Here is a 23,493-nt window from a genome sequence, read left to right on the forward strand (position 1 = left end):
AAGCCCTCTTTAACAGCGAATAAGAAATAGACGTGTGGCTCTTCTATCTACCAATACAAACTCTCCGGTTCTATAGGAGAATTTGCTCATTTTGACAAAATTACCACCATCATATGTTCCAATGACACATTTGTATATGTAGAAATAAAATAGGAGCTTATATTATGCTATGAACAAGCCACTTGTTATTTTTACATTGTTCTTTTTTTCCTCATAATCAATTAATTAGTTTTTGTTCGTGCCGTTTATATAGTTTCATTAAGGGCATGGCTAAAAAAAGACAAAAAAATAAGCCCAAAAAAATATAGTTGGAAGTAGTGAGAAAATATATGGGTATTTAAAAATATTTTTTTCTGTATTTAAAGTAATTTATTGAAAATTATATATTTTTAACAAAAATAACTAAAAATAGTAAAAAAAGTATATAATATTATATACATAATATACAACGCAAACACGTAACAAAATGATATTATGTAGAATATGTCAATTTCAAATAAGATAAGATAGTTGTCATTCAAACAAATATCAAAATATAACTTACATTATTACTAAATTTCAATTAAATATATAGATAGTGTGCACCTTTGGCCCTATCAATATTTAAAAGAGAAAACATAGGTTCCATGATTATATTTAATATTGGGATTGTATACAATGATACCATTTACTTTTTATATAAGGTGGTCACAATTTCTTACAATCATTTGATGGAAATTTGATAGCTTGGATGTATCACAAAATTTGAAAAAATTTCTTTTGAAGTTTGAGCATAATAATTGTAGCTACCGAACTTTACATCCAATAGTCAAGATTATTATGACCACTTAGTATAAAAAGTAAATGGTCTCATTTTATATTTTCCTTTTAATATTTTAGTTTTAATGTTTTTTCACAAATTGGATTGACTTAGACAATTTTTCCATCTAAATGCACCTAAATAAAATATAAAAAATAAGTTTGAAAATATTAAGTAAAGTTCCCCATAAACTTAAGGAGAAACATCCTAATAACCCCCAAAATTGGGATCAATATCCCAATATGCCTCTACATAAGTCTTTTATTTATTTAGTATTTATTCATTGAGAAAAAAGGTCAAGGGTGACTAAGTCAATTGAGAAAAAAATGAGGGCTGTTTTCGGTAATTGTTTTGGATATTAGGGAAAGATGGGCTTGAAAGCAAATGGTGCTCTACTACATCTCGGTTGATCTCAACCAGGTTTTTTTGAGATCTCCACTGCTGTTTCTCTGTCTAGAAATCCCATTTCGGAACCCTAATTTCTCTCTTTCTCAGTTACAGGTAAATTAAGGTTTCACAAAGCTTTAAGCAGGAACGAAAATGGCTGCCGGGAGGGCCATTCATCACCTGATGAGGAAGTTGCAGTCCCAGTCGACTGTAAGTTCCTCTGTGTCTCAAATTTTTGTATCTCTCTCTGGAAATGGTTTGGCCCAACCATGGATATATCAGTACCGATCTGCCTGTTTCCTTTTTGATGAACTGTTTCAAAAAATGTAGAAAGGTTTTGTGGTACTTCCTAGCAACTAGTCATGTAGTATATGGAGAACCACCTCTCTCTCTCTCTCTCTTACCGCTAAATCTGGAATTTCCTGTTTTGGGTTAACATTAGCAAATTCTGTGTGAACTTTCAACGGATGATAGAAACGCTCGCTATATTGGGAAAGAATGGTTCCTCGATTGGTTTCCTGCTTTGTTTGATAGAAATTAGGGCAATATCTATACTGAATTGAAAAAATAACGTCTTTAGGGCTCATGTGTTTTACTTTTTTCTTCTTCTGAAAGTTAAAAGGGCTCCTGTGTTTTCTATCATTATCACCACCACCACCACGATCATCATCATTACTTCTGAATTGGAAGATCATGGAAAATGGATTTTGTATTGTCTGTACATCTGTTACATGGATAAATAGAGTAATTTATATCTTTAAAGTTGTTTCCTTTTCTTGTTATGTTTCTTCATTTTTTACTTATTGCTAGGTTCTAGCATTTCTTGCAATTGAAAAATTAGAACATTGCTTGGGGTGGTGAGAAAGTGAACTCAAGAATATTTTCCAATCCAAGTCAGTTTAGCAGTCAATGCCAGGTATGTGGCTCCATGAGGGAGCAGAATCCAAACCTATGAATTTTTGGAGTTAGTAAAGCTCTAATGATTGAGTTTCTTTAAGAGGTAGTATGGGGTTCCTTTCACAGGAAGGATAGACATGGTTTGTTGATTCAGTAGTGGAATCAAGCTCTAGTAAGGTTTGTATTCAATTGATTTGAGAATCTAATGATTCAACCGATCTATTTTTCTGAATTCTGATAATTAACTGCTTTTCATTAATGTGAAATAGTATACATTGATTTGTCAATTACAGACAAAATGGGATGTATATATCGTAGAGGGATCACAAAGATGGCCGAACGATCAGTTGCTGGTCCTATAGGCTAGCTGTTACTAATTTTTTTTGCAATGTGATATTGTTCTTATGAGTCCACATATCAATTCTTGGTAAAGCATAACTCAGAAATGCATATTAATTTTCAGGATTGTCTTTGTTAATGATGTGGATGAAGAGGGGTTTTTTCTGTAAGAATATATTTCAGTGGAGATATTGTATATCAATATAAAAGGAAGTGGATTGTTTAGCATCAATTATAGTAGTTATTAGACAAGTTCTTTTGCTAGGTCACCTCTAGAGAAGATGGTGGTGCATCAGAAATTTAAGGATCTTCAAACAAGTTTAGGTAGATCCTGAATTTTGCATACGAATGGACAACTTAATTGAAGGTGGTTATGATTTCCTCGACCTCCTCACATGATGAAATGGGAGGATGAGGATGCTCTTTACCAAAAGTGTTTAAGTGGGCATAAATGCCATTAGGAGTATCACGTAATAAATGATTATGTGCTAATATAACAGGAAATTTTTGGTCTTTTGAATAGGTCAACCATTAGAAAAAATAAAAAATTGATGATTGATTTCTTCTGTATACTCAGGTTATAGTGTTGACCTGATGTGTGTCAAAATGATGACATAAAATATTCAAAAAATAAAAATGAAATAGTAATAATGCATAAAATTTTGCATAATAATATGCTTACGATACAACATAATATCTGATATGTAATATCACTATTTTAAAATTTCAGCCGCCAATGAAAACTACAACTCTTCTTTCTTGAAATATCATGTGGCGTCTTCCGGTTTTCTTCCGATCTTCTTGGAGCTCATGATTCATCTTCCACGAGTTTATTTCATTAAGAGCCACTTTACTGAGTTTTTATCCAGTAGAACATACCTGGTACATTTATTACAATGTAGTTTAAATTCAATATGAATATTGCTAACAAATATGAGATCCCTTTATATCAAATTAATTTATGCATAAGATTTATATGAAAGTCAGATGCGATACTCATATATGTATGCTTGTCCTAGGCTTCCAAAAATTCTGAGCCATTTCCCCTCCTATCGGCTATCTTGGATACTAAAAGCTATGGTGCTTCTGTGGTACACACTTGTCCCTAAAAATGCTACATGTAAACGGTGGTTCTACTCTTATTCTTTTAGGCCATGGAGACTGTTTAATAACCCATTAGGCCTCTGTGATGATCATGCTTTGAATGTGGGATTCAACAGAATAATGGCCTGTATAGATAAGGAGCTATTGTTATGCCATTTCCATTTTTTGAGAACCTGTAGAGGGTTGACTTTGAAGACCTGCTTGAATTCTCATCATCTCTAGATGATTCTTAAACTGTCTGAGCAATGATTTTGACACAGTGATTTGGAGCTTGCTTACCACTCGGAGAAGCTCATTGAGTCAACTTTAATCAGCTGCTATAATTCACAAATTTTGGACGCATCCAAGATTTTGTATATCTATATATATATATATATATATATTTTTTTTTTTTATTTTTTTTTATTTTATTTTTTATGGACTTCTTTTCTAATATAAACGGTATGAGCGGAATAGTAGGCATGTGGATTGATATGGTATCCAAGAAGGTTTGAATCTCCTCATGGTAGTAGATAGGTCCCCCTCTCTCCTCCTCTATAACTTGGAAAACTTGCCGGAGTTTTTTCAAGTTAACTTTTGGACCTGATGAATTGGATCAGTTCTGGCAAGACTTTTACAGGGTTTTGAACGCTTAATAGATACCTTTGGGAGTTGATTGACAAATTGTTCATCCATGAGTGTAGATGCCACAACAATCATTGCACTGAACACTTTCTTGACAAAAGTGATTTGTACCTTGATGTGCATATGGTATGAGCCTGAAAGTTCTCATAGGAAGTGATACTGGAAGCCATATTATCACACCCATGTGTGACTGGAACAAGCCTACTTTTTGCCTCTATTACTGCAACTTCTTATGTCCATTTGTCCTTATGTATTGGAATAATCTCCATATTGACTCCTGGAAAGTTTTGTGTGAGTTAACCCCTTACTTTCTGATTATAAACTTTAGCAGTGGTGCAATAAATAGTTTGAACTACCAACATTCAATTTATACAAATTGGGATCCATTTATAATTCTAACATTGAGTTAACCATGTTTGAAAACCCAAAATGTCTAGGCTGGACCTAGGCGAGCCACCGAGGCGCCGTGCACCTAGGTGGTGCCCTGAGGCAGGGAGGCCTAGGAAAGAAAAAAGCCCTCAGCTGGGGGCATTTTGGGGATTTTCCTCCCTAAAAAAGGGGAAAAGGGTTTGGGGGGAGAGTCTAGTCCCCCCAAACCCCTCTTGTGCATCCTAGAGGGAGAAAAATTCTCAAGAAACTTAGGATTTGAGATTTCTTGCAATATCGAAAAATTTCAACTTTTTCGATTTCTTGTGGAAACAACAGAAATACTTCGAGATGGTTTTTGGACTTTGGAGTGGCCGCATAAGAGGACCTTTGGGGGCCAAAGATCACCGGTTTGGGCCAATATTGGTCTCATTTTGAAAAGGTTAAAGGTTAATGCATTACAATATTTGAATTAAGGGTTGGTATTGTTTTGATAGAATATATTATGATTTAAGTCATTTGATATTCTTTTTTTTTAAATGACATTGTTACATGTTTGTAGTTGAAAGCTTGAAATGTTTTGTGAATATTTCCTAGTTTGGATCTATATTGAATTCGTCTTGAAATTCTTAGTGTAATAGAAAATTTGAATTAGGGTCTGATATTTTTTTGTATAATGTGTTATTGTTTGATATTTTGTTATTTTTTTTGTTTTTGTTTTTGATATTTTTACATGTTTGAAGATGTATTTGTCTTGGAAACTTTGAATTAAATTGTATTTTGTGAATATTTCGATCGCAACACCAAATCTTTTGGATATTATTTTATGTGAAATTATGTGATTATTATTTTTTAGATTGATATCATGTTATGCAAATGTAGTATACTAATTTGACATTTGAGTTATGTTGCAATTTGATGATGTATGTGTTGGTTGGGGGTTTGGGGGGGAGGGTTGGGTGGGGGCCAACCTGTCTCTGGCTGCCTAGGCGCCTGCATTTGACTTTTTGAACATTGCGTTTTGTCCAAAAGCAATATTTATGGCATAGAAAATGAATTGCTGGCTTAAACATATTCATAGAAAATGAATTGCACATGTTTATGCATAACTGCCCCTGGAGAAAAGGAATTGCTATGTGAACTTAAAATCAATGATTCAAAAAGTGCTAGGCGGTACCTAGGCGGCTGTGGGGGTCCAGGCAGCCCAGCGCTTAGGCTGGTGCCCAGAACTTGGGCGGCCCAGTTGAAAGAAAAAAGAAAGAATTTTTGAGAATTTTGATGTTCTATAATCTATCCATAATCCATATTTAATATTTCCATGAATGAAGAATTAAGGAGAAGTCGAGAAGAGAATTTTGATAATCCATGAGATCATAATCCATATTCTCATACAATGCTAAAGCAGTAAAACCATACAAGCATACACATACACTGATAGTCTGATACACACAAAAGTTAGATTGTAGAAACTAAAAATAAGAAAAAAGAAATATACAGTCTAGGACACAATATTCAACACTCAACAATCAACACCAAGAGTTAATCACTCAAGCGTCTTCAACTCTTTATTCTTTAGTCATCATCATCATCATCATCATCAGGAGTAGGGTAAGTCTCATCATATGTGTTAGATTTGATGCCATCATCATCAGAGTCATCTCCCTCTTCAACATAACGCTCTTCTTCCTCTGTTTCTTCTGAATCTGCCTCTTCTCCTCTTACTATGTGCAGATGAGGCCCTAGGAGTCTTGGACCTTTTACTATCTTTTTGTGCTTCCCTTTGAAGATCCTAGTAACTATGGGACGTAGTACTAGTAGTCCAAGCAGCCATGCTTCTGGTCTAGATATATCATTGTGAAGCTGTGGTATGCTGTGCGAAGAGTTAAGATTTAATCCCGAAAATCGAGACATTTGCTTGAGGCATGATCAATTGAGATTTTTACTTAAAGATGGAGTAATATCAAGACTCTATATTTGATTTTAACCAAAACTTGGCTGATCCATTAAAAAAGGCCTTGTAAGGGACTGTCAGAAAGACAACTAGAGGGATGCATTGTTGCATGGACACCGACACAAGTGTCGGTGTCTAGTACGTGGGCCAAAAACCCCAGTACTTCCCTGATACATCTATATAACTCTTGATTATGAATTATTTTATTTTTAAAATTATGAAAATAAAAAAATTAGAAACAATTTTGAAAATACCAAAAAATGAGGAATAGTAAGAAAATTTCATTTTGAATTACAACTACCATGGAATAATCATCAAAAGTTCTAACGATTGTAACATTAGATGTTTGTTGTTTGTTTTATGTTTTATTGAAATATGTATTATTTTATTTCAGTCCTTTATTTAACATCACATTGTGGTAGATTGACAAGTTGGATGTAAACTCAACCAAGGATCGAAAACCACTCTTGGCCTCTTTATTTTTAGTCCAAGTTTTTAAACAAAAGAGAGAAGCTAGATGTTTGATGTTTTTTATATATAAAAGAAAAATATACGCACACACATATATACTTGTAATATATATATATCTATATATACATATGTGTGTGTGTGTGTGTGTGTGAGAGAGAGAGAGAGAGAGAGAGAGAGAGAGAGAGAGAAGTGACCCTTGAACCAGTATGGTAGACTTGCTTATTGGACATCAACTTGTCCAAGGATCAACCTTCACTTAGCCTCTTTGGGCAAAGTTTTTTATTAGAAAACAAATTCTATATATATCTTAAAAGTTATATATAACAACAATGGTTGTTAGCCACTATGGTAGGTTTGCGACTTTGTCGCAACTAGTAACCCAAGTTCAAATCCTACTGGATGTGATGAACCTTGAGAAAAGAGCATATTTTGATGGCACCACTTCTTGTGGAAGTTTCAACACCATATTGTACACATGAAAAATGGATGAACATATGCCCCACATGTCTATGGAATGTCTACAAGTATGGACAAGTGACACAAGACACCAGAAGTGTTGAGGTAACATTGAATGGATGAGATTGACACCCACTCGAGATTTATTCCACAAAGTGATGGGATGGGAACCCCACCTAATGGAAAAGGGGATCCCTAGTCCTAGGTCTATAGGGGAAAAAAGTCACTTATGTGATCTCTAGAATGTTTGTATCACAATATTTATATTAATAGAAATCATGTATCAGATTAAAAAAAATAGAAATCATGTATTTCTCTACCCCTTCCCTATCTGTGTATAATATGTTATACAACAATACATGGAGAGTTTGAGTTATACTCTTAATGAATCTATTTACCCAAATGATGTATATTGTAGGCTGGAGTGTTGCCATGCAAGGCATCTTCCATAAATTCGTTTATATGAGTGTGGAGGTGGAGGTTGCTTGCAATGAGAATTGGGCATTCTCTATAGAACTCATGTAAACCAGGAATGAGTGTGTGGCCTTTAACGTGCAAACATTTTAGGAAATTACAATTATTTGTAGGATAATGTGTGGAACGTTGGAGGCTATTAATACTAGACATAGTTCAAGGTTCATCCACTCACGTATTGGTAGGTGCTCCATATTACACTATGTGAAGGTTCAAGCCTAAGAGACACCTTCAGCTACGCATTACTTTTCCTGATTTAAAGAGAGGGAAAGCTGTTTTAAGCCAGTTGTTTGAAACAAGAGGGGGTATGGGTCTTCATAATCTGTTTGGGTCATTTTCTTAGAGAGAGAGAGAGAGAGAGAGAGAGAGAGAGAGCCTTTGCAAAGCACACACATAACGTGCAAGGCTTATATGCATGAATGCACACACTTGCATGCATGGATGAGGGTGCTAGAGGCACACGTGTCGGGTCTTCGGACTATAGATCATTACGTGCTTATGGACTATGTTTTAGTTTTCAAAAAAAAAAGAAAAGAAGATGATCATTTTTGGGGTTTGCCACGAGTGAAGCATAGTTTGCGAGTAAACCTTTTTAAGGGAGGCCCACCACATGTGGCCTTCCCCTTTTTGAAGGAGGCCACCAAGTTTGCCGTTCCCCTTTTTGAGGAAGGCTGTCTCGCATCACCCTGAAAGGTGACACGTGTGTGTATGTATGTGTATGACCCCCAGTTTTCTTTTAAGGGACGATCTTTCCATTTCGTCTATCAATTTTCATAAAACATTTCCCTATGTAGGGCCAGAAACTACTTATTCCATTTTCTTGAGAATTTTAAGTTAGCTTTTAGTGAAATTGGTCTAAAATCAAAGCTTACCGATTTCTCTATTGATTTCAAGATGAAATTTAGGGGAAATTTATGGTTTTAGAAGTTTTTGAGAGTGCAACTCAAATATCTGTCAATATTTTTGGTTAGGCGGGCTGTATCCAGTGATTATACTGGTTATGCTCGCTATAACCCAATTGCTTCTTGGATCATACACCAAGTTAGGGGCGTTTAATGCTTCGAAGCGAGCGAGGCCATCTCCTGTCTCTGGGTCCTTTTATAAATTGTGTAATTTTTGTTTAATTTTTATTTATCTCTCTTGGTTTTACTATGATATCTTGACCTAAACTGTCAGTTTGCTCACTTGAAGAGTATTCACAAAATACTAAGAGAAAATTGACTTCGGTCGTATATATATATATATATATATATATATATATATATATATATATATATATATATATATATATATATATATATATATATATATATATATATATAAGACTACAAAATGCCAATGGGCAAAAATAAACAGTATTTTCACCCATAGGCTCGGCACTGTCCGAAAAATCGGACGGCGTGGATTAAAGACCGTCACAGACATGGCATGTCTGTGATTGGGTTTTTTTCACGCAAAATTGATGCAAAAAATATACGATGATCGCTACGGCTCCCGTAGGTTCGTAGCGGTTTTTAGGCAAAACCGTCACGAACATGCTAGGACAAAACACTGTAGCAATTTGCCTATAGGCGTTTTAAGACTTTTCCATATAGGAAGAGACTACAAAATGCCTATGGGAAAAAATGAACAGTATTTTCACCCATAAGCTCGGCACCGTCCGAAAAATCGGACGGTGTGGATTAATGAGCATCACGGACATAGCATGTCCGTGATTGGTTTTTTTTTCACCCAAAATTGATGCAAAAAATATACGCTATGTCTGTGACGGGTTTTTTTTCACGCAAAATTGATGCAAAAAATATACGGGGACCGCCACGGCTCTCGTAGGTTCGTGGCGGTTTTTAGGCAAAACCGTCACGGACATGCTGGGGCGAAACATTGTAGCAATTCGCCTATAGGTGTTTTTAAGACTTTTCCATATATATATATATATAGTTTTATAACGATCTTTTTCTGCTATTTGTATTTGCCAGTATCCTGATTTTAAATCAAAATTTGAAAAACAGGCATTAACAAGTCTATCTAATTGATAACTAATTTGGGTGCACCCCTTTCTATTTCAGAAGCCTTTTCAACATAAAATGCTGAACAGCTCCAAGGAGAAGAGCTTTTTCTAATAAGCTTTTTTTGAAGTAACTCAGTAATCTCTTTTTTACAAATTTCCAGAAGTCTAGGGTTCATCTGAATGAGTCTAGCCTTAGTAGGAATCTTTTCTTCATGGAAATTAGCTTCATAAGGCAAACTGACAATATGCCTATGCCTATTTCAGAAAGCATTTGGGAGATCAGCACAAATTTCCTTTTCTATATTATTTTTAATATTTTCTATTATTTTTTTATTTTCAAAAAGCAAGAGTTCTGTTTCTATTGTTTTATACTTTATTTCTTCTGTAAGGTAATATAAATTTTTTTCCTTATTAGAGATTTTTTCCTTTTATGTTATTTATTTTCCTGAATTTTGGTTTTTCAGTAAAACTAAACTTTACCTCATGTCCTTCGATATTGGCTTTAATTCCTGTACTATCAATTGTTATAAGATAAAGCATATTTAAAAAAGGAGTTCCTAATATTACAGACTGACTTAAGCCTTTAACCATGATAATGGAAACTCGAAGCATTTACCATTATTACAAACTGCAGTATTAGAAGTTTATAATTTATTATCATTTTGCTACCATCAGCTGTATTTAGGACTTGGGTCGTTTTACTAAAATATTTAGTTGGGACAAGTCCTTCATTTATACAATTTAAATCTGCCCCTGATTAGGCCAGTGGTTTTAAAACTGTATTCTTTATGGACAATTATTTCTATTGTGGTAAACCATTTTTGGGTAATTACTTTATCAAGGAGACTAACATAATTACAATCCTGGATTGTATTCATGTTAGAAGATTCTGGCTTAATGATGCTCTTAGAAAGAGCGGTTTCTTCCTCGGGGGTTAGAGGATTTTTATATTCTTGTATAAGGTTACTGAATTCTATTTCATTATTATCGGGTTCATTAATAGGGCTGTCAAGTAAAGGATCAGAGGCCATTTCTATAATTTGGACTTTATTTTTTAAGCTTATTAGCTCATTACGAACTTCCATTTATTTCTTGCCTTAATTCAGACAGAGAAGGTTCTTTATTTTGAATCTTTTTTACTTTCCACCCTTCAGAGGATATTAGCAAAACTATAATCTTCTTTTGTTCGTACAAGAGGAGTAGCAATTTTATTTGTTTTAGCCATATTTATATATTGGACTAACGCTTCCCGTTTAGTCTCGGGATCAGATATTTTATCGATTAGATCTATAATTAGATTTTCTTCTCTAGTAATAGTATTACAGAAGCAGGAATTATTACTATCAGAGTCGGAGCTAAAAATTAATTCATCCTGAATTTCTCTTGTTAGGATATTCATCTCAGAGTCAGAAGAATCTTTAGAAGATTCTTCATTAATTTTTAATATTTCAAACAATTGTCTCTTAATATTATCCTCTATTTGTAAAGAATTTATTTTATTTTTAATTCTACATTTATTTTTATAATGTCCTACTTTTCCACAGTTATGACAGACTGGAATTTTTCTTTTTCCCTTATACTTAGAAATATTCTTTGGGGAAAATTTTTTAGAAAACTTATCTTTAGTAGAAGGTCTACTAGGTCCAGTCCTATTGATATATTTTTTAATATCTTTTCCGAGCAGGATCTTTAGAAGAAGGAAGGGTATTGTATCCAAATTGCTCACAAAAATTTCCTAATTCTTTATTCCCAGTCATTTTCAATCCTAGTAGTCTTCCTACCAATTGTTTGAAGACAAAGATTGGTGTAATTATTTTGTTCTATTATATGTGGGATAGCATCCATCTTATGTGTATGGTGATCTGTAATTTTATAAGGTGAAGCCTTAGCTTCTGGTTTATCTTCAGACTTTCCTTTTATTTGGACACTGGTTTCAGGGGGATGAATAGATCTATGTTCTTTCCCTTTTGAAGAATAAAACGTTTGATATGGACTTTCGACCTTATTAATATTGAATTTTGGAATTTTTATATCCTTCTCGGGAAGAACATCTCTTAACCATTCAAAGAATTTTACATTTCTTTTATTTTGTTTTATAAATTTATTGAATTTCAAGTGCATGGCATCAAGTAATTTATGAGGAAATTCTTTTAGATACCAGTCTCGAATCTCTTTATTTTCATCTGACAGAAAGTCCTGTTTCATCCATTTTTTATTTATTTTAAATTCTTCTTCAGTCTGAAGGGTAAGAATATTAAAATCTAGGTCTGAAGGAGTTGGTTCTCTATTTGGGGAACTGGGTTGATATATATATATATATATATATATATATATATATATATATATATGTATCCAACTTTTTTACACTAATATAGTGGAACCACTAGTTGAAAATCACCATGTTAAGGGTATTTTGATGATTTTGAATTTTGAAACTCTTTTCTTCTAGACGATAAATATCGAAAAGAAAAAGAAATTGAAAATACATCCTAGAGAAGGTCCAAATGAGTTCGCCCTCAACAAGGGGTGCATACTATCCATTTGGTCGACGTTTAGATCTAGGGCATTAAGAATGCCAATTATTATTCATCTAGTGATGATAGGACCATCTAATTTTTTAGGGTATAAAAAAAATTCCTCCCAAGGCCCCCAAAAAAAAACACTGGTTCTAACCTCCTAAAGCCTAAATCTTCGTGACTGCCAAATGGACAGTTGGCTTTATTAATGGAGAGGGTTTAGTTTGACCTTTATTAGGGTGAATGTTCTATTATTTTTCTTTATGGAATTGCTTGTTGAGATGAAGAGAATACTTGTAAAATTTGGGATCATACAAATCATAGTTGTCAAGACCAGATCGAACCAGTGGTCCAACTGGTGAGACCGAGCAGTGCCTTAGCCGATTTGGTCCAAGGTAGAAATTGGATTTTGAATAGGTTTGGTTGAAAACTGGTCAAAACCGATGTTTGAACCCTTTTTGGTCGGTTGGACATGCTGGCTTTAACCAGTTTGATCAGCTAAATGAAGTGGTGCAATTTTTTTTAGGGAAATATCTCCATACCCCCTATTTTTAAGTTTTATATCTCAATAGACCCAAGGTTTCGAAACATATCTTGGGTCATAAAAATTCTAAGTTTTATGTCTTTTAACTCCCTAAGGTATAATTTTATCCCTTTTAAGCCTATTTTTTTGCCCCAAACAGATATAAGAAAGACATCCTTTCTAAACACCGTCCTTTCTCTCTCTTCACGTGATTTTCCCTTAAATCTCTCTCTACCTATTTTTCCACTCTCTCTCCCCCCGTGTCTCTCACTCTCTCTCCCTGGTTAGAGAGAGAGAAAGAGGGTGAAAATTAGAGAGAGAAATTTGGAGGGAATATATCATGTAAAGAGAGGAAGGGTTTAGAATGAGCATGTCCTTTTCATAGTTGTTAGGGCTAAAAAAAATAGTTAAAAGTGGGTAAAGTTAGTCTAGGGGTTAAGAGATATATTTTTAATCTTTGTGGCTATTGAGATATGAAAACCAAAAATAAGGTTACGAGGATGTTTCCCCAAATTTTTAATATATTTTATATTTTTAAACTATTATACATATATTTCTTGCACTTTTTCTAAGATACAGTCCAACCGATTCGACCAATGGCTGAACCGGCTTTGACTAGACCAAATTCTTTTCCAATTTGGTGGTCTGTCCGATCTTGATAACATTGATACAAATGCTACAAATATGGTTATTTGAAAGAGTAGTTCTATCGTATTATAATGAAATAGGGACATGTAATCTATACACATAGACACAAATGTCAAGTATATATTAATGGGTACAAATGTATTACTATCAATAATGTAAAGGGCGCACCGAAAACTGGTTGCATGTTCCATAATTTTCTTTGTTTTACCTTTTTTCCTTATTTTTCCAGATTTTTATGAATTTATTAAATTGGTGTGACCGGTGAACTAGTCTGGTTCGCAAGTTCAACTAGACCGGTGCCCTCACCGGTTTTGACAATGTTGATTAATATATATGACAAAAACAAAAGGGTGCGGTTTGTGTAAAGCCGAAGCTCTAAACAATCAAAGTAAAGGGCACCTTGAAATAGCATCGAGAAATATGGTTTCAATACTGGAAATCTTTGTGATAGCCTTAAAATATATTTTCATCTTAATTATAAAATTTAAAGCTTCAAAAATAGTGTAGATCTAGCAGATCTATGAAAACTTGAAAATTATGAAAATTGACGGTCCAAAAATGCATTACAAGATGCATGATTTTTTTAAAACTTGAAATCCATTTTTTTCTAATGTCCATGTATCTTGAGGTCGAGATGATCAATTTGAGGATATTTGGGCATCAAAATAACCTCTTCTAGTGAAATTTTTGAGGTGTGCCCTAATTTGATTGTTTAGAGCCTCTCACTTATATGAACTTTTCCCAAAACAAACACCCTAAAGGTCAGTGTTTGACTGTTTGTTTCCCTAAACATCAGATCCCAGGCATATGTATGCTCTGATATCAACAGACACTAAATCTGTAAAAAAGGAAAATCCAGAGAGAGAGAGAGAGTGGGGCATCCCCTTGACGTTTTGGCTTTCTGCAGTTATCACGGAAACTACACTCCAGGGTGGAAGTCGGGCTCCTCCTTGGTGGGGCCCTGCATATTTTCCTCTGCATTAGACTAGGGAAAACATGTAGTGCAGAAAGCGCTTCCACAATATCAAATGCTGCCTCTGGGATTCTTATCATCCTTCATTTTTTGAAAAGCTCGTTCATGGTAAGTTCATTATAGTCACACTTGTGAACTTCTCAGATGAACTATGGACACTAAAGAAACTCAAGTGTTTGCATTGACTCAATCTAAGTGAGCTCCTCCCCTTTGCTAGCTTCTGATCTCTCTATTTACTGTTGTCAAGAGGTCCACTTGCTTTAAAGAATTCCTATTGGATCTCACTTAATCACATATCTGGAGTCCGAAATATTTTAGTATGTGATCATCACCTCTATCCCCACTTTACTGCGTACTGCAGGAAGATAAACTTAATCAACCTTCATCACTAGTATTTTTTGATCCGTCATGAACATGAACACTACAAATTTGCTTGGTGTCAAACATTAGGGGTCTACATATGTGTCATCTTAGGAGGACCTGCTTTTCTAGTACCAAAGCTGAGTCAAATTTGTCAAATATGTCAGTCTGCACATACTCCCACTAATAAGTGTGAGGAACTCCTTGATCCGCACCACTGATGTAAACTCCTTTAAGATGTGCTCATTCCTATCAAGGCCTCTCCATTTTTCTGTAGTCTGTAGTAAGTTCCCCTATAGACAAATCTCTCACTCCATGCACCCCACCCAAACTCTCTGTCTTTTGAGGATGTTTGATTTCCTATGAAGAATGTAAGGTTTGTTGAATTTTCCAAACATATTGGACTTTCCTTCACGAGGGAGAACTATAAATATTTCCTGTAATCATTGAGAGCAATGTAACACATAATTCTAACTGATGAGATCTGAGCCTACTTTGCACATTTCCATCCATTACATGGACATGCTCTTGGAATTAGATACTTTGCTAATAGAATTACAGAATTGCCATGTTAAATAATCTATCTGTCAGTATTGAGTGGTGATATGATTTACTTTCTCCTGTTTTGGTGGTGATATAGTTGACTTTTTCCTTTTGATGTGATTAAAATGTGCTGAGTTTTCTCTTTTGGATGTGCTCACCATATACATTCTTTGTGCTGGTGTGTCTTGTCTCTTTGTTGTTTATCTCCAGTTCTTGTTTTTTATTATTCCCTTGATTTTGGTGTGTGCTGTTTGAGGCTGGTTCTTGAATTTTCCTGTGTTATTTTGCATTTTGTTAGTTCCTTCTCTCTTTTCTGTCGGTCATTTCCAGATGTGTCTTTTATAGATATTTATTTTTTGCCGAGACTTGTTAGGGACATTAGTACTTTGTTGATTCATTTCTTACTGCTGCTTTGTTCTTACCCTATGAATCTTTCTATGCTAGTAGACTTTCAGTGGCACTAAATGTCCCAATGCAATCATAAAAGTTGTCTTGAACACCTTTTGTGGTCACAAAACTGTCAATTGAGGATCATCCAAATGTTACCAGTAAAAAAAAAGATCTTCTTTTTGAAGGATTTGGAAAAGGGAGAATCTGGATTTTATTATTGTGGAAGTGGCATGTGGTTGATACATATGAGATCAGTGATCTTCATAAATTTCTGATAGATAAAATAAGACATTTGCAATATTTTTGCCAGGGAGAGTGTATCTCTTACATTGGTTTCTGTTTCTATGCAGGCCCCTCCGGTAATGTTTTCTTTACTGGGCAAACAGGATCAAGATGGAGCTGGCATGAAGTCCCTCAGGATGTTGGCACTTCTTGGAGCTGGTGTTTCTGGTCTACTGGGTTTTGCAACTGTTGCATCTGCTGATGAGGCCGAGCATGGCTTAGCATGTCCTAGCTATCCATGGCCTCACAGTGGGATTCTTAGCTCCTATGACCATGCATCGTAAGTGAGGAAAGATGGTTCTTAAATAGTGTTTCAGGGGACGTGTGAATATCTTTTATTTTATCATATGCGTGATTAGTGACATTTGATCACAAGTGAAAATATTGACCTCCATCTTAAGAAGTGATGGGAGCTTTTTCAGAACAGTGAAAGGGAAGATAGCAAAACAGTGTGGGAATGCCTGCATAAATCATGTAGATACAGTGTGGGAATGCCTGCATAACTCATGTAGATGCTCCTCAATTTTTATTTTTATTTTTGTTTGTATTTATTGGCTATTATATTTTATTTTATGGGCTATTTTATTTTATTTTGATCCCATATTTTGAATACCAGTCTAGGGTGGTTTAGTAAATGAGCATCCAAGCATAATTGTGAAATTTCAAAGATTTTGGATCACCTGCAAATTTATTCAGGGATTGCAAACCCTATGGTGTCGTTTTAGCTCCCCCTCCCACCTCTCCAAAAATACAAACAAAAAATAAAAATAAAAATTGAGGAGGCAGATAGAGGAAGAAAATGGGAAATCTTCTTCAGAAAGGAAGAACAGGAAAAGAAGAGAACTAATGAAGGGCTGGTTGTGGTTGGATTCATGCCTCTTTATCAGGGAAGAAACAAAAAGAAGAAGAGTGATTGTCCCGTATATGAAATAAGAAGTACCTTTCCCTCAAAATATATAAGAAAGGAAATAAGAAGCATTTTGGGTTCTTTGATGTTCCCCATAGTTCCTTAGAAATTTACTTTGGAAAATGGGACCATTTCTGCTTTCCTAGAATATGCTGATATAATCTTTTTTTTTTTTTTTTGGGGGATTATTCTTGTTAGTTTCTGAGAATAGGTAGCATATTGAAGAGGTATTTTGTTATAGCTCATTTTTCTTTAAAATTTGTGGCAAAAGTTGCTTTTTGTGTGCTTGTAATAACCATGATATCCTCGTTATATGTTCCCAATATTTTCATGAACTACAAGAAGTAATCTTATTTAGAAAACATCGAGTACATCCCTAAAATAAATACAAATGTTGATTTTGTGCAGTATGATTTTTTTAAAGATTTAATATCAGTATTTATGCCTCTTCTAAACTGAATCTTCTTGTCCAATTTTGGAAAGGGTGAGTTTATGTTCTCTGATCAAGGAATTTGAGGGTTACATTTGTCTTCTACTTTTTTTGGTCTTTATCTTTTGATTATGGGAAAGTATATTATTTTTTGAGGGCGTATGGTATGCGGTATTTATCATATCTAAACTGAATCTTCCTGTCATATCTAAGAGGGAGGGAAGCAGGGAGGGAGATAAAGTTCTTTTTAGTGTAAGAGATATACAGTATTTATAACACTGTTGTTTACCTGAAAGTGAAAATGTACATTTTTTCAAATATATTATGGTGTTAAAAGTGGGTAGTTTGGTAAGTTCTAATGGTGCACTTCTCGGAATGAATTCATCATTGTGCAGGATTAGGCGTGGACATCAAGTATATCAACAAGTTTGTGCATCTTGCCATTCAATGTCTTTGATTTCGTACCGTGATCTAGTGGGTGTTGCATATACTGAGGAGGAGACAAAAGCCATGGCAGCTGAGATTGAGGTGGTTGATGGCCCTAATGACGAAGGTGAAATGTTTACCAGGCCAGGAAAGTTGAGTGATCGTTTCCCTCAGCCCTATGAAAATGAACAGGCTGCGAGGTTCGCCAATGGAGGGGCATACCCCCCTGATTTGAGCCTCATCACTAAAGTATGTCTCTTATGTTGAAGACCACTCGAGAGAGCAGTGTTTTTTTAAACAGTTTCAAAGAAAAAAAAAGAGGGCATTTTTTGCCTTTTTTTTTTTTAATTTTCTTTTAAATGAAATTTTGGTTGTTAATCATTAAAAGGAGAACATCTGTTCTTCCTTTTTGGCCATTTTCCTTGATTGTTATTCACATTGATGACCACTTCACAGGGAAAAACATAATTCTCTGTTTTTTCCTACTTCCATTTTTTGATTATTGGGTAATTGTTATTGGATGCAATCTGGATTTCATTTTGGAACTTAAAGTTTCATTCTTTGCATTCCTTGTCATTTGTTATTTTCAGGCACGGCACAATGGTCAGAATTACGTTTTTGCGCTTCTCACTGGGTATCGTGACCCCCCTGCTGGCGTTTCGGTAATATTATGGCTCACTGGCTGGAATTCTTTAAGGGAAAACATAGCTAGTTCCTGTTTTCCACATTGACAATGTAATCCCTTGTATTTTCGTTTCCAGAAATGACTAGATCCCTGACTATGTATCTTTCGTGTGTGGCTGGTCATTCTGGAATGTTTTAACTCGATGCTTTTTTCCTGTTAATTTTTTATATTACAATCTCAAATTCAACCAAAAATTTGTGGAAGTTCTACTGCTTTTAAATGTTACTGTATTTTTTATCAAATGCTCAGGATGTATTTTTTGACTCGACTATGAAATAATGGTCTAGGATTGAAGTGGAAACTTTGAAAAATCCGAAAAAATGATCCTAGATCCATGGAGTAACTATGTAGATAGAATGGGTCGTGGTCTTGCCATTGCTGATTAACAAATAGAGGATCTTAATTTTGGGAGCTTGTGTTGATCCTTGTAATTTTGGATTCATAATGCCATTTTATTCATTTTTTTGGGGATATAGGACTGGTTTTCTACTAAACTAGAACTTCTCTAGCATGTGTTATAATTTATAAATAACACCTGATTTTCAAATGGGACTTCTTGAGAAAATGTTGAATTTTTAATTACAGATTCGAGATGGGCTTCATTACAATCCCTATTTTCCTGGAGGTGCCATAGCCATGCCAAAAATGCTTATCGATGGTGCAATGGAGTATGAAGATGGCACACCGGCCACGGAGGCTCAGGTATAGTTCTCAAATCTGCATTTTGTGTTTTTCATTTTCTTTTTATGGGGGGAAAGTTTTGAAGCTTGCACTGAGTGATTTTTCACCAATTTCCTTATTCTTCTAATTGTCATTCTTTTAGATGGGGAAAGATGTTGTCTCGTTTCTCTCTTGGGCAGCTGAACCTGAGATGGAAGAGAGAAAGCTGGTAATGATCTCCACTTTCATCTAATATCTGTTTTTTATTGCTTGGTAAGATGCATCTTTCTCAAAAGAATTCTTAATTTTTCTCAAAATTTTAACATCGAGTAATCGTGTTGCCAATCAATAAACAGGAAAAAAAAGAGACGTTTCTTTACTAAAGCATTTTCATTTTTCTCTTGAAGTTTTCATATGAAATCTTTATCTATATAATTGACTTTTGAAGCATTTCTGCTCATATTCTGTGATATTAATTCCAGAGTGAAAGAAACTTTGACATATATATACTTGAATCGGTTGTTCGAACCTGCGTTTCTCTCCCCAGTTTATGTTTTTGGATCCGAATCCAATGTCTCTCATATTTCATATTTTGTTTCCATCTTAATAAATGATTGGGGAGTAACGATTTCTGCTGCTACTTATGTGGTCTTCTCCCCTCTGTGGGGAGAGAGGGAGCGTAGTGTTCTATTGAGGGTTGCTTGATTGTTTTATGCACTTGTTATTGTGTCTGTTAATCTTTTCTTCTATATTGGGTCTGTAATATTTCTTATAAACGTTTTGAGCTTATGGTGGTTTAGCCAACCTCTTTGGTCGTGTTTTCCATGTTTTCTTCGATACTTCATGGGATTTCATTCAACACACTTGCATTTAATGACTTAGAGGCCAATGCAAAATATAATGTTGGGCTTTATTATATTTGCCTCATATGCAGATGGGCTTCAAATGGATATTTGTTTTCTCTCTGGCTCTTCTTCAAGCTACCTATTACAAACGCCTGAAGTGGTCTTTGTTCAAGTCTCGCAAGCTGGTCGTCGATGTTGTGAATTAAACTGCCTTTTAAATATTTTCATTGTCCCCATTTTTGTTGTTTTAAATTTCCGGCGAAACGATTTTGGATTGGTAATAATTGCAGTGCATAATGTTGTTGAAGTGCACATTTGCGGTCTTGCATGTTTTAGTGTGTCGGTGGGTCATGGCAGATAACAGAGTATCTCCGTAGTTCCTTGTAGAGAGAAAATAAGCTACTCAATAACTCTGATTTGATGCCATTGTTTGCTTGACACTAATTTTTTGTCTATTTATTTTATGGTTCACTTCCATTTCATGGTGAAATGGAACCGACATGAAGGCTATACAGCATTCATTCAAATGATGATCTGCATTTTGATACTGTTAGATGAATAGATGATTATTTTTGGTGACCACTTTTACTATTATTATTTGGGTAGCTGGGCATTTGGATTGCCATTCTAGAGGCTATTGTATGTGTTGAATGATTTTTTTCTCTAAAGAACTAATGGTTTTTCTCTAAAGCCAAAAGTTTAGATGCTTCCACAGAAGCCTACTATGCATATTCCCTGGGTAAAACCCTATATAGCAATACTCTTTAGGATGTAACCTCCTTAGCCTAGTAACCAACATTGACATACACACTATGTGCTTGACTAAAATTTTGACAGATAGCATTGAGTGTATATTTAAGAAAAATTACAAGGACATGTTTACAATGAGACCTGTGTACTTTTGGTATAGGATGATTACGGTCATTATTGACTGTTGATATAAAATTGGGAGGTTGCAGATATATTATTGACTGGAAACTCCAAAATAAATTTCTTTGGATGTTATGATATCCTTCAATCCATCACATTTCACGTCCAATGGGTAAGAATGGTTTTGACCATCTGAATGGTCTTATAGTATATAATCTCAAATTACAAAGTAGATCCTATAAATTTAGATTGAGAAAACATGCATTTTGCTTCTATTTGGAAATGTTGTACATGCTCTCCTCTAAATTATGACAAAATGAGTGTTCAGAAAAATCTCTCATGAGAATTGGGAATTGTCGACTCATATGTGTTTTGGTAAGGACTTGGACTGATTTCTTCGTAGATTCAGGAGTTGGATTGCTGATCTATGTTGGTGATTTAGCATGGAACTTATTTTCATCTTTTGTTTTTTCAAAAAAAGCCCTAAATCTGCAATTTGTCATTTTTCGTTTCTTCATCTGTTTTTTGTGATCGTTTTGTCAAAATCTTCAGTGCTGGTCCTCTTTTAGATCCATATGACCATGTATTTGATTGATAAACAAAATTGATGATTGAAATGGTGGAAAGTTTCATCTGCAGTTTTGTAAGACTTAGTCCACGATTTCTTTTGAAATTTGCCTCTAGAAGGCGTTAGCTTAAATTCACAATAGGTATTTTCTAATTTCAAACATTTTTTGCATATTTCAAATGTTTTGGTCAGATTTTTGTTTTTTTGGCCTAAAGAGTATTGGGCATGATTTTAGAAAGGGTGCAGTTTGTATAAGGCTGAGGCTCTAAACAATCATGGTAAAGTGTACGTTCAGATAATGTCGAGAAATGTGGTTTCAATACTGGAAATTTTTGTGATAGCCTTAAAATATCTTTTCATCTCTAATTGTAAAATTTAAAGCTTCAAAAATAGTGTAGATCGAGCAAATCTATGATAACTTGAAAATCTTGAAAATTGAAGGTCCAAAAATGCGTTACAAGATGCACTATTTCCAAACTTGAAATTCATTTTTTTCTCATGTTCATGCATCTTGAGGTCGAGATGATCAATTTGATGATATTTGGGCATCAAAACAACTTCTGGTGAAATTTTTGAGATGCGTCCTGATTTGATTGTTTAGAGCCTCGCACTTCCATAAACTTTTTCCTTTCAGAAATTCTTTTATTAATATCCCTGAATTACCTAATAATAATCCTTTTTTTTGAAATTTTAAGACAAATTTAGGTGAGTTACATATCAGAATTTCACACTGATTTGGGTGTGTGATTGAGTTGCTATATGTAGATCTTTATTACATTTATAATTATTAACACTGTAATAAGACAATTAGTAGTGGGGGTGAATCATTTAAGCATCACCTAGCAGGACTTGGGGGTGATTTTCACAATGTGATAAGATGCCTAAAAATGTGTGACAACATATGTTGGCTTTCCTAAGGCCAAAAAGGACAAAAATATTGCCAAGGATAGAAGAGATTACTGACATTTAGATATGGAGCTCGCAATGAGAGCAAGATTGAAGGATTTGTGCCACCCGAGGGTGGCATTGATAGAGATTGAAGGGTACAGTTCAGCAGTAGTAGGAAGAGGGGGATCCTCCCTTGTGTCACTCGGGAGAGGAGTTTATGGGATGCTTTCCTAGTTTGTCAAGGAGTAGAACACCCATAGAAATTGGCCCAGGAGCACCTGGTAGGCCTCTTTGATTTGAGCTTTCTAATCGAAGCATACGATTCTAATCCTGAGGGAAGCTATGTCCAGCTTGACGATAACCGCAAGGGACAGGTGAAGAAGGCAATGTCTCAGAGAATTTCTCATTTTTGGGGTCCCCATCATTGTAGCCAGCAACCCACATTTAAGTCACATCCGTTGTAGTGGTAGGGCCTGAGTCAAGACCCTAGTACATATGAACTCCATGGCTCCTTCTTAGATGAAGCGGTGACAAAGGAGGGAGAGTTCGCTGATGAGTTTTAAGCAGCCGAGGTTGAGAATGAGGATGTCAATCATGTCTGATAGTTGGACGGATAAGACTAATAGGAAAGATTATCTTAATTTTCTAGTGTATTGCCCGCATGAGACAATTTGTCGCTCTAGTTTAGATATCTCAGGAACAGTTGATGATTCCACTGTAATGGTTGGTTTTATGGTACGAGTGATGGATGCAATTGGAGAAGAGCATGTAGTTCAAGTTATCTTCAATGCCAAGAAGTTGATAAGAAGAAGATGGAGCCCATGTCCAGCCCATTGCATTGACCTGATATTGGAGGACAATGCCAATCTCAAGTTGAAGAAAATTGTGGATGCGGTGAAGGTGGTCACAAAGATTGTATACAACTACCACAGTATGTTCTACATGATGAGGAAGCACAATGATGAGAGGAAGCTGTTTCGGCCCTGCAACACATGCTTTGCAACTTGATACTTGTCCATGGCGTGAGAATGGTTATCTCAGAGTGGTAGATCAATACCCTTGTCTCAGGGATTCGTGTTGCATAGAAAGTAGAAGGCATGCAT

General features: G+C 35.0%; 1 protein-coding gene across 3 annotated transcripts; it reads left to right on the plus strand.

Moving 5' to 3' along the window:
* Positions 1 to 1,185: 1,185 nt before the first annotated feature.
* Positions 1,186 to 20,646, plus strand: LOC18447330 (cytochrome c1-2, heme protein, mitochondrial). Of its 3 annotated transcripts, none has more exons than XM_006857429.4 (8): positions 1,186 to 1,219; positions 1,295 to 1,396; positions 16,180 to 16,391; positions 17,844 to 18,123; positions 18,465 to 18,536; positions 19,145 to 19,261; positions 19,383 to 19,448; positions 20,154 to 20,646. In XM_006857429.4, exons 2-8 carry the CDS (start codon positions 1,340 to 1,342, stop codon positions 20,268 to 20,270), a joined length of 921 nt encoding a protein of 306 aa, XP_006857491.2. In that variant the 5' UTR covers positions 1,186 to 1,219; positions 1,295 to 1,339; the 3' UTR covers positions 20,271 to 20,646. The 3 variants fall into 3 exon arrangements, with proteins under 3 accessions (XP_006857491.2, XP_011628161.1, XP_020531058.1); XM_011629859.3 differs by having other exon boundaries at positions 1,301 to 1,396; XM_020675399.2 differs by having other exon boundaries at positions 1,186 to 1,396.
* Positions 20,647 to 23,493: the final 2,847 nt, after the last annotated feature.

The sequence above is a fragment of the Amborella trichopoda genome, chromosome 7 (genome assembly GCF_054954075.1).
Source record: "Amborella trichopoda isolate Santa Cruz 75 chromosome 7, AtrichopodaSantaCruz75HAP2 v2.0, whole genome shotgun sequence".
NCBI lineage: Eukaryota > Viridiplantae > Streptophyta > Magnoliopsida > Amborellales > Amborellaceae > Amborella > Amborella trichopoda.

Bases quoted from the DNA above. Each gene is read 5' to 3' on its own strand.
- LOC18447330 (XM_020675399.2), top strand. From the start codon at position 1,340: ATGGCTGCCGGGAGGGCCATTCATCACCTGATGAGGAAGTTGCAGTCC. The intron at 1,397-16,179 runs GTAAGTTCCTCT...GTTTCTATGCAG, and splicing joins AGTTGCAGTCCCAGTCGACT to GCCCCTCCGGTAATGTTTTC. The intron at 19,449-20,153 runs GTAATGATCTCC...CCTCATATGCAG, and splicing joins AGATGGAAGAGAGAAAGCTG to ATGGGCTTCAAATGGATATT.